This window comes from Megalobrama amblycephala, linkage group LG17 (genome assembly GCF_018812025.1).
Source record: "Megalobrama amblycephala isolate DHTTF-2021 linkage group LG17, ASM1881202v1, whole genome shotgun sequence".
Lineage (NCBI taxonomy): Eukaryota > Metazoa > Chordata > Actinopteri > Cypriniformes > Xenocyprididae > Megalobrama > Megalobrama amblycephala.
The window spans coordinates 33,785,483-33,797,960 of record NC_063060.1 but is presented as its reverse complement, the minus strand read 5'-3'; the positions used below and the strand labels follow the sequence as shown (position 1 = coordinate 33,797,960).

General features: G+C 36.2%; 1 protein-coding gene across 1 annotated transcript in view; it reads right to left on the bottom strand.

The window, feature by feature from the left end:
- cdh12a (cadherin 12, type 2a (N-cadherin 2)) overlaps positions 1-12,478 on the bottom strand; it is a 51,493-nt gene that overhangs the window by 19,915 nt on the left and 19,100 nt on the right. Inside the window, exons 3-6 of the mRNA XM_048164109.1 lie at positions 11,842-12,136; positions 10,592-10,711; positions 8,038-8,205; positions 7,330-7,517 (exon numbers count right to left, since the gene is read on the bottom strand). Coding sequence (XP_048020066.1) covers positions 7,330-7,517; positions 8,038-8,205; positions 10,592-10,711; positions 11,842-12,136 — 771 coding nt within the window. The remainder of the gene's footprint in view (positions 1-7,329; positions 7,518-8,037; positions 8,206-10,591; positions 10,712-11,841; positions 12,137-12,478) is intronic.

Sequence of the window (12,478 nt, the reverse complement as noted above, 5' to 3'; positions counted from 1 at the left end):
TTCACTCCGAAGTGCCCTTCGGAGGGCGAAATATCCCGTTTGGAACGCACCGTAAGACAAGAGTCAGTTTAAATGTATGCCAGAAGAAGTATATTAAGTATATTAAGAATTTAAAAAACATTGAATAGTTACAGTCGGTTAAGTCGACTGCTTACAATCTGTCGCTAACATTTTAGCCTGACGGACAGTTGCATACGCATTACCAACAGCTTTATGGTATATCTCAAACAACAGAATTTATAGTAATTTATAGTGGTAATATTAATTAGCGAGTCCACAAATGGCTTGTGTATGCACAGTGAATGCAGCTTACAGACCACACGCCACATAAAATAAACAGTTTGTGCAATATAAAAAATATTCCCCCAATAAAACATGAAAACCCAACGTGTGTGTGTGTGTGTGTGTGTAAACACACCGTAACACAGGGTTTACCTGAAACACGCACGCACACTCACACATGTTGGATTTTCATTTTTTTATGGGAACATTACCTAGACATAATGATTTTTTATAGTGTACAAACATATTCTATCCCTTAACCCTAAACTATATATTTAAATTATCAAAAAATCACTTAGTATGTTTTATAAGCTCTTTTCCTCATGGGGACCAAAAATGTCCCCTCAAGGACAAAGATTTTTGATATTGCCGTCTTCAAATATTTTGTCCCCAAAATGTAGGGTTTATGCTGCTGATATGACCATACCCCTCCCAACACCCCCCATGGAATGACAAACAATGCATGAAAGAAAGGAGCAAGAAAATTAGCTTAATTAGCTTTGCTCTTTCCAAAATGTTACGAGCGACTGTGACACACAAATGATAAATCATGTACTGGTGATTAGTTTTATCCACTAATAGTTGCCTGATAGGCTGTGTATGATTGTGGCTTGAAAAACGAACCTATACTAAAATGTTAAAGGTGCCCTAGAATCAAAAATTGAATTTACCTTGGCATAGTTGAATAACAAGAGTTCAGTACATGGAAAAGACATACATTGAGTTTCAAACTCAATTGCTTCCTCCTTATGTAAATCTCATTTGTTTAAAAGACCTCTGAAAAACAGGCGAATCTCAACATAACACTGACTGTTATGTAACAGTCGGGATCATTAATATGTACGCCCCCAATATTTGCATATGCCAGCTCATGTTCAAGGCATTACACAAGGGCAGCCAGTATTAACGTTTGGATCTGTGCACAGCTGAATCATCAGACTAGGTAAGCAAGCAAGGACAACAGTGAAAAATGGCAGATGGAGCAATAATAACTGACATGATCCATGATTACATGATATTTTTAGTGATATTTGTGAATTGTCTTTCTAATAGTGTTGTCACGATACCAAAATTTTGACTTCGATACGATACCCAACTTAAATATCACGATACCGATACTTAAACGATACAATGCAAAAACCTAAAACAGCAGGAAAAGTAAATAAATAACATATGACAGAACTTCTTTCTTCACCAGTGTGCAGGTTGATAATTCTGGATTTTAAGCTTCATTGCCATGAAGTTAGAGTTAGATTTAATATATATATATTTTTTATTATTATTTTCATGCTCAATAAAATTGTAAATTATTTGCTATTACGCTTTTTTGCTTTTTTTATACATTTAGGTGTTTTTGACAGTAAGATTATTGTAAAAAATTATATTACTGTAAATAATTAGAGCAATGTTATTAAAGCATAAATTGGTTTAGAATAACTGTATATACCCTTCACATATTTATATATTTTTAAATTAATTTTATTTTTGCAACCAGATATCACTTATTAAACTAAGACTCAATAATACACCTCTTTGCGGAGTTCTGCTTGCACAAGTAAAATAAATAAAAAACACTCATTTAATGTTTGAGAGCATAAACATAATGCTGGTATCACATTCACTAACCTGTCGCTCTTTAAATTCTTTGTACAAATCAGAATGTTTGACGGCAAGATGCTTTTGACTCCCTTCGCTTGCGTTATTTTGTAACATCTTTTGCAGACGGGTTTTGTGGTGTCCGTGGGCTTGCCCTGGCTGTCGGCAATGTAAGCAAAATAATGCCATATTTCGCTTTGTGCATCTGCTTTCTCAACAATTTGTGGACGGTCTGCAAGAGCACCTGTATTTGCAATACCTCTCGTTTCGTCACCATAAAAGCTGTTGCGCAGTTGAGAGGAATAACACGCACTCAATGTGCCTTAGAAGCAGCGCGCTGCACGCACACTGCCCCCTGCTGTCACACATTAGGAAATACAGCTGAAACTCAAAGTACCGGTACTAATAAAATGAAGAACTGGACCGTTTTTAAAAGCAGGGTATCGCGATACCTTTCTAGTACCGGTATATTGTGCAACACTACTTTCTAAATGTTTCGTCAGCATGTTGCTAATGTACTGTTAAATGTGGTTAAAGTTACCATCGTTTCTTACTGTATTCACGGAGACAAGAGAGCTGTCGCTATTTTCATTTTTAAACACTTGCAGTCTATATAATTCATAAACACACCTTCATTCTTTATAAATCTCTCCAACAGTGTGTAATGTTAGCTTTAGCCACGGAGCACCATCAAACTCATTCAGAATCAAATGTAAACATCCAAATAAATACTATACTCACATGATCCGACGCATGCATGCAGTATGCATGATGAACATCTTGTAAAGATCCATTTGAGGGTTATATTAGCTGTGTGAGCTTTGTAAATGCACTATATTATAGTTGAGAGCTCGGGGGGCAGGGAGCACGCGATTTAAAGGGGCTGCAGCCTGAATCGGTGCATAGTTAATGATGCCCCAAAATAGGCAGTTAAAAAAATTAATTAAAAAAAATCTATGGGGTATTTTGAGCTGAAACTTCACAGACACATTCAGAGGACACCTTAGACTTATATTACATCTTGAAAAAACTGGTTCTAGGGCACCTTTAACCTACAAATATGTTTCATGTGCATAAATCTATACATATTCAAGTGAGTCTAATCAAGTCTCAAATATTATTTTACAATTGTTCAACATAAATATATTGGGCTACACCAAAAAGCTCCGTAATACATTTCAAAAATGAAAAAAGAAGAAGAAAAAAAGGCAAACCAAAGTAAAAAAAGTAAAATAAAACAATTTCTACACTGTATACTTCTTTGATCACGACAGTATTTGTATTAACAACAGAAGCAATTCTTTATCTACATTTTTTTAAATTACTAAAAATGATAGATCTTCAGCATCTTCGTCGACAGATTTTATATTTGTTAAAAAAATGAATAATTCATTTTTAGCACGCCTCTGCATAAACCCGAGTGCACAGTGCAGTGTTGATCTGAAAAGAGAAACTTTTACTGCACTGGGTTGGTTAATGAGTTTAACTGAGTGTAAAAAGAACAATTTGTAACAGTCTGTTGAAAGCCAAAAACAATACACATAAGTCTTCCAGAACAAGCTAAGGGAATATCAGTCCTCAACAACGTTAAAAGAGACACTTTCATCAAAGAAGACTGATTAAAAAGACAACTTACTGTTGTCATTGTCAGCCAAGAATCTTTCAAAGAACTTAGCGCTACTTAAAAAGCATCAGCTTCATGTCTACACCACAATGCTGTTCTGCAGGAGGTCTTGTCACTGGTGACAGCACACAACAATTATGTCTGCCATTGTCATTTCAAGCTAGTGTTGAGATACGCATCTGCCTCGCTGTCTGCAGGCTGAGCTAACCATAGTGCTGACCATGCTGAAAGAATAACCTCAGACATGACAGGAAAGAGATCCAGCTGGCCAATCAGAAGCACACAAAAGCCCCTGTATAGCAATATTTGGTCACCGCTAAAGATTATAGCATTAAAACTTAGCTCACAAATTCTGACCTGAAAAACAATACCATTAATGTCATAATATTTTAGTCTGGTCTATTTTACAAAACCATTCATTTTAGTCTAAACATGTCCTGTTTCTGTTCTTTGTGTTTTTTGGGACTCTGTAACATTGGACACCTTTAGATGCCACTGTTTATCTAGTCGTTTCAGAGTCTTCTTGCTCTTCCTCAGAGAATTAACACAAAGGCCCATTTCTCTATTTTGGATCCTCTCCACTCAGAAGAGAATGCTAATCAGATGCTAGTCCATAGAGTTTGTTTTTGTTATTCAATACAGTGCACATACCACAACTTTAATTAATTCCCCTACTAATTAACATTTATTCATGAATTTTTAATTGCACTTCTACATTGCAAGTTGTAAAGTATTAACAATTCCTTACAACTTTGAATTCTTGTTTCCTCAAAGAAAAATAAAGGCATTTTGTTGTTAAAGTACATTCATAAGACAACCCACATTATGTACAATAAAACAGATTTTTATGCTGCTAATATGACCGGATTCTTAATCTCATGTGTGTACATCCTTTTAAACACACTTACTGCTGTACATGCAAAATTGTTTTAATGAGGAAGAAATGACTGAGTGTCCCTTTAAGATAATCCCATATGTTGCAAGAGCAAAGCCCACCTTTCAATCCTGTTGATAATACAGAGACAATTATCCCTTGAACCCATTACCTGAGTAGATTCTCCACTGAGCCCATAAGGCAACGAGACCCCAAATGTTCACCCTTAGCGTTTCAGAAAAATCCCTGTGTAGCAGAGCAGGGTCGTGATGGAACAGCTCATCAAAGAGAAATAAAGGGAGAGGGAAGTCTGTTATTGAGGACAGAGGGAAGAAGGGGCATTGTCATTGACCTTCCTCCATGCCCCACGGTGAGGATCCCACATATCCATTTCCAGACTTTTTTTGGGTCACCAGATATGGCACACTCATTTTGCAATGTAAGGACTATGCCTCTTTGTCCTGTACAGCCTCAGCTTGGGGAATAAAAAAGTGGAAAATAAAAGACGTGATGAAGGACGGACACATATTTTCACTGTGCCTTTTATAATCTACTGTTGATGAATTTTTAAATTATGAATTATGGGGCCATTTCACAACTAGGGTACAAAAAGAGGCTCGGATGGATGGATTGATGGATGATTGGTTGTGATTAATTGAACATTAAAATGTGTGTGTGCGTGTGTGTGTGTATATGTATATATGCATGTATATATAAATATAATGTATAATAAATATAATATATACATACACATATACAGTGGCCTTAATAACAGCTTGTATTCTTGCTGGCATTGTTTTTATGTACTTTTCCAAAGTCTCTGTTGTGATTGACTTCCAAATAGTTTCTAGTTGTTCCCAAAGACTTGCTTTTGATAAAATCTTTGTACAATCTATCTTTGAATCCATTAAATCACAACAATAATTATATTTTAGCATTAGAAACACAACTGTGACTAAAGATCTTACACATACTGGTGCAGATTAACCATTGCAAAAACATAAAAAAAATGATTTTGGTAATCACCAATACTGTTAGTTTAAGGCAGTTGTGGCCCAACCTTACATTGGGTGGTGGTCTAATAAATTTGTTAAGTATATATATATATATATATATATATATATATATATATATATATACATACAAATTGTCTATATATGCAGAATGTATTGTGAATCAAGGCATAGCCCCCTAAAATGCTTTTATATTCTTCATATGCATCTCTCCAGCTGCTGCAGAGAGAGATGAATAGCAGCAGTGGCTTGTCATTATGTGTCCACAGACTACACTAGCTTTGAGTAATGAAAGAGTAACCTCTCTACTCCCTGGAGGAAGAGAGCACTCCAGCCTCATCCACACACCTTTACCAAGGCATTTGTTTCAGCTAAGCACTTATAGCATAGCCAGCACATCTGTGATTGGCCATGTAACAGGGCGTCTGAGGGGATTTCTACTTGTCACATCACATCAAGAGGTAGATGCTCTGATGGCCATGGGTGCACTCATTTATTCATGTCCACTAAATATAAAAATATTGGGCTCTTTCTTGGGGAAACTCAAACAATGTATTTTTAAATCCCCTGAGAGGTCAGCACCCCCAATATATTTCTTTTTTTTCCACTTGTTGGCAAAACAGAAATGGGAAAGCAATGTTCTAAGGACAACCACAAAGAACATAATGAATTGATAAGTCCAAGAGCAGGCATTGCGTAGTGTGGTTTAAGCGTTCACGCTTTTATGGCTTTATGCATTATTCATTCAGGATGCTTTGGATGGCCATCCAGTAATAAGATATGACTCACCTCGGGTAAACACACACAAGCCCCTGAATGAAGGAGCACAAGGGGTTATTGCTATCATCCTTGAATTCACGTGTGTGAAAAAGAGATGCAAATGGAATTGTGATTTGCATCTGATGTCACCCTGCCTTAGCCAGAAGATAAATATTGCCTAAACAAACATCCAAATGCCGTCGAAGAATTCACTTATGGTGTGGTAAAGGAGTTTCATGGCCAATAAAGCCTAAGCTACATATGCAACTCCGCTATATTTGTGCGCTATATTGTAAGTCATACAGTAGATTTGTATGAGAAAGAAATTTAAGTCATTATTCTCTGATAATCTTCTCTGTAGCTCTCAATTCACATTCATGTTCACATGTTTAAATACGAACAACATAAGAAAGAATTTTTTTCTTGGATAAATTAACCAATTAATACAAAAGGTCTATGTATTGCTACACATGAAAAATGAATAAATATGTTAATAATACATAAATGTACACTACCGCTCAAAAGTTTGGGGACAGTATGAGTTTTTTTTTTTAAAGAAAATAAATAGAACCTGGAAGCGCTGCACTGTGTTTCCAATGTGAAGAGCGTTGGAGACTGAGATGGAAGAGAAGAAATTGTTGAATAAATTCTTTTTTTTTTTTTTCTTCTCACAAAAAGCATTCAAGTCGCTTCATAAAATTAAGGTTGAACCACTGTAGTCACACATAGACTATTTTAACAATGTCTTTACTACCTTTCTGGGCCTTGAAAGTGGTAATTGCATTGCTTTTTATGGGGGATCAGAAAGCTCTCAGATTTCATCAAAAATATCTTAATTTGTGTTTCAAAAATAAACAAAGGTCTTACGGGTGTGGAACAACATGAAGGTGAGTAATTAATGACAGAATTTTCTTTTTTGGGTGAACTAACTAAAGTACACAACTGTTTTCAACATTGATAATAATATGAAATGTTTCTTGAGTGCCAAATCAGCAAATTTTAGAATGATTAATGAAGAACCATGTGACACTGAAGAATGAAATAATGGCTGCTGAAAATTCAGCTTTGCTATCACAGAACTAAATTACATTTTAAAATAAACTTCTCAACAGTAATGTAAATACACAGTAAAACTTTTTTTTTCCTAAGACCGAAAATGACTATAAGCAGCCATACTCTACCTTTTTGAGTATGACTGTTCCTTCTTGTGTGTCCTTATTGCTGTAAATATCAAACATGGAGCCCCCGTCACCAGGAACGATGCTATATTCCACTTCAGCATTCTTCCCAGAGTCCAGATCATGAGCTTTGACCCTTCCCACCGATGAGCCAACAGGCGAAGATTCAAGAACACGCAAGTGAAAGATACCTGTTGAAATTCACAAACAATTTTATCAGTGATCAAACTCTGCCCTCAGGAATAGTCATAACACTTATTTAGACATCACTCTGAGAGGTAGTTAACAATAATCATCCACTAATCACTTCAGCAGCTCTGGAGAAAAGTGCTGGAATGCTAATCACATTTGCAGATTCAACTCTGTTTAGTTGTTTGTGTTTGGCAAGAGCCCTCGAGGTCTTAATCACGCCAATTGTAAATCTGAGGTTCTTCTCGGGTCACGCATTACTGTTCAGTCCCTGTTTTGAAGAAAGCCCCTCTTTGTTATCAGTGCCTGCCATTAACTGAATTAAACAATTCAAATAATGGACTGACTCATGTTTAAGGTTTCCACAGAGCAAAGCAAATATGAAACCAGATTAAATTCACATTAAGATAAACCCCAGGGATAAACTGCTGCTGATATAGAAATGCTGACAGTATACTGTGAAGCCTCAGGGTGCTCTATAATGATTCCTGAACATTTAGAAACATCTGTTTTTGAACATACTTTTAGAAAACCGCGGTGGGTTGTCGTTGACATCACGGAGAGTGATATTGATGGTAGTGGTCCCGGCTAAACCCCCAAGCTGACCGCCCATGTCCTTAGCCTGTATGGCCACCTGGTACATTTCTTTAACCTCCCTATCCATATTGGGTAAGGCAACTCTTATGACCCCTGAGACAGAGAAAGAAAGAGAAACAGAGAGATGGCATGTAAGAACATACAAATTTGACACTATACAAATGATTTTTATGTAAACAATGTAAATAAGGGTTAAAAAAGAATTTAATAAAGAGTTTATTATACTTCTGTAATCAACAGTTCTCATGTTTGGCAACTTGCTATCATTCTGTGTTTGATATTCCAAGTGTTGAGGTCTATATCCGAGTATTTAATGAATGTACATGTGATGTGTTGTCAGTTCTAAAGGCCGGTTCACACATATGGCGTTTTTGCTGTTAAAAAATGCAGGTCAGTTGAATGTAAAAAAAAGCGGCTGTCCATCTAGCACAAGTTTACATTGAAAAACAGTGGAAAAGTTCCACTGTTTTTCGATGTAAACTCACGCTAGATGGACATCTTTAACCGTTGCTCTCGCATCTTGTGTCTAACGTCTTTTGCAGCATGTCAGCTGCAAAATAAAATTTTTATAATAAAATAAAATAAAAATTTTCCATTCCACTACATAGTGTACAAAGATATTCTGTGTAAACAGACCTTAAAATATAGTCTCACCCTGCATGTCTGTGATGGCAAAACTATAAAAAAAGCAATCAAATATAATTTTTCAGCAGCCATTACTCCAGTCTCAGTGTCACAATCCTTCAGAAATCATCCTTATATGTTTATTTGGTGCTCAAGATACATATATTATTTACTATTAGTGTTGAAAACAGATGTGCTGCTTAAAGGTGCCCTAGAATTAAAAATTGAATTTATCTTGGCATAGTTGAATAACAAGAGTTCAGTACATGGAAATGACATACAGTGAGTCTCAAACAGTGAGAAACAGTCTCCTGTTTCCTCCTTCTTATATACATCTCATTTGTTTAAAAGACCTGTTATGTAACAGTCGGAGTGTACGCCCCCAATATTTACATATGCCAGCTCATGTTCAAGCATTAGACAAGGGCAGGATGTCTGGATGTGCACAGCTGAATCATCAGACTAGGTAAGCAAGCAAGGACAATAGCGAAAAATGGTAGATGGAGCAATAATAACTGACATGATCCATGATATCATGATATTTTTTGTGATATTTGTAAATTGTCTTTCTAAATGTTTCGTTAGCATGTTGCTAATGTACTGTTAAATGTGGTTAAAGTTACCATTGTTTCTTACTGTATTCACGGAGACAAGAGCCGTCGTTATTTTCATTTTTTAAACACTTGCAGTCTGTATAATTCATAAACACAACTTCATTCTTTATAAATCTCTCCAACAGTCTGTAATGTTAGCTTTAGCCACAGAGCACTATCAAACTCATTCAGAATCAAATGTAAACATCCAAATAAATACTATACTTACGCGATTAGACATGTTGCATGACGAACACTTTGTAAAGATCCATTTTGAGGGTTATATTAGCTGTGTGAACTTTGTTTATGCTGTTAAAGGCAAGCGCGCGCTCCGTGGGCGGGGAACGTGAGCATTTAAAGGGGCAGCAGCCTAAATCGGCTCATATTTAATGATGCCCCAAAATAGGCAGTTAAAAAAGTGAATAAAAAAAAAATCTATGGGGTATTTTGAGCTGAAACTTCACAGACCTTAGACTTCTATAACATCTTTTAAAAAGACGTTCTACGGCACCTTTAATATTTTCATGAAAACCTTTTTTTTAGTATTATCTGATAAATAGAAAGTTCAAAAGAAAATTAAGCATTTTGTAACAATGTAAAATATGCTGAATAAAAGTATTCATTTATTTAAAAGAGAGGGAGAGAGAAAAAAAGAAAAAATCTTACTAACTCCAACATTTTTAACTTCCCTACTATAGATATATTGTATGTTGCACACAAAACTATAAAGTTCTTTCTCGATAAAATTTAATCTGACTGCCTGGTTTTAAGTAACTTCCAAGAGTAGTTAGTGACATCAAAAGTGACATCAAATCTAAAACAAGAATAGTTTTAAGAATGTACATGTACATTATAGAAAATGACATGAAACATAATGTCACATTTACTAAATAATTAAGTAAACTTAATGAAACTGTTGCAATCAGTTATAAGAACAGCTTGATTCTCTTCTGATGGATGTAAAAGACCTACAGCGATATAAAGAATTAAACAGGCCTTAATTAATCTGTGCTGCAATGCTTTTGTGAGCTGTATCACGAAAAGGCAAACCTTTGACATTCTTCTAAAGACTAATCAATCCTAATAGCTCCCCTCTCAAAGGAGCTACTTTTTGATCAGAAGATGACAGCATGACACGAGGTGAATAAAATGCCAAAGGCAAAGCAGTTGAAATGCTTTGAGCAGAGCAGTAAGCTCAACTCAGTAGAATGCAAAAGACCATGTGTTAAATAACAACCACCCAAAAATCAACTATCCCTCACCTGTCTTGGGGTCAACAGAGAAGTAGGGCTGCCCATGAAGGATGCTGTACACAATCCGCGCGCTGTTTCCATAAGTGGGGTCATCAGCATCAGTGGCGGTTATTTGCGTCACATATGTGCCTGATCACGAAAGAGACCATGAGGCCATCAAATGACACTAGAATTTCCACATGTAAAAAAATAATGATGAATACAGACCATATTAATATTCCCGAGACACTTCCCAGAAAAGAAAAGATAGTAAATGCAAATATACTCATGCAATGTATCGTACTGCAATTGTAAACAGACATGCATTGTGTAACAGATTTATGGTTTATGTTTGTCTCAATTTGTTTAATCATGTGTCAGTCAGCCAGAGGAGAAAGGACTCCTTGCTGAGTCTTGGCTCCTCCAAGGGTTTCTTCCACATCCGCTTAAATAACTAGGAGAGTTTTTCCTTGTCAGTGTCGCCTATGGCTTGCTTACTGAAAGTTGTAAAGCAGTATTCTTTGTAAATCTGCCTCAGAACAATGTGTATTAAAAGCACTAATCAAAGATATACTGTATAATGATAGGTTTTATATCTATAATATAAATTTGTACTTCATCACATTAGATATCACTATGATGTATATGAATATATGAAGAGCAGAAATCACAAATTTAAAGTGGTATTGCTAAATAATTTTATTGTCATACTTTTTTAAACTAATCAGTTCATATATTTTCTTGCAAATGTATGTTCATCAATTGCACTAGGGTGCCAATCTAAAAATTGGCTTGAAAGTGATCAATTCAAAATACTATATTATAGTAAATATAGTATTCAGAAGAATTGAGAATTGTCAATGCTTCATAAGAGGAAATGCAGTGTTGAACAGCATTTGGGATTAGATATCAGACCATTTATTTAGTTGTCTGACCAGCTGGTCTCCCAGCCTGGGCAGCTGAAAAGTGCCCAAAAGCCTTCTAAAACCATCAAAACAGACCAGCTTAAGCAGCTTGGCCAGGCTGGGAGATGAACTAACCACCTTAGGCTGGTTTAAGCTGTTTTTTGCAGCAGGGATAAATCAGTGCAGTTAATTACTAGGAGCAACAGACTAATGTCTAACATCTTTCACTGACCTTGAATATGTATGTGAACAATAAAGAAGAAGAGTTCAGATCATCACATCAAGACTTACTTTAAAGCAACATGATTTGAGGCCAGGATTTTCCCGCAGTATCAAATACCCAACCATCTGGGACATAATGAGAAGTGAACTCACCGACGGGTGACATCTCTGGGACGCTGGCCGAGTATGGGCCCTCCAGGAACCTTGGCTCATTGTCATTGATGTCCTGGACTTTGATAATAAACTCTGACTCGGGCTCTAAGGGTCTGCCTGTGAACACGTCCACAGCCTGCGCTCTCAGTGTGTAAAAAGGCTTCTCTTCTCGGTCCAGGCTCCTTAAGGCATGGATGTCTCCGGTGCTTGGCTCGATGGTGAAAATAGAGCCAACTCCTTCACCTGAGAGTGTGTATTTCACCATACTATCTCCCTTATCCAGGTCAGAGTGAAGCTGAAATGTGAAAAGAGACCATGAGAAATCTCGCTGGGAGCTGGTGAGTAAATTATTACTCATTACTGTAATTTAAGTATAAAGACATGCAAATATATGCAAATACAATAATCAGGCAACAAAAACCAGAGACATTTGTGTATAAAACACAAATCTAGCATATCCAATGAGAAATGTATTTTTAATCCATTTACTTCAGTAAATCAGATTTGGCCTATCCAAACCAATCCTATTTCAATCTATGATCATGTGACTACATGTTGGCTAACATGTGGGTGGCATATCATTACCCACACAGTTTGAGAATGTCAAAAGAGGATTCATGTGGATAACCTTCAGTTA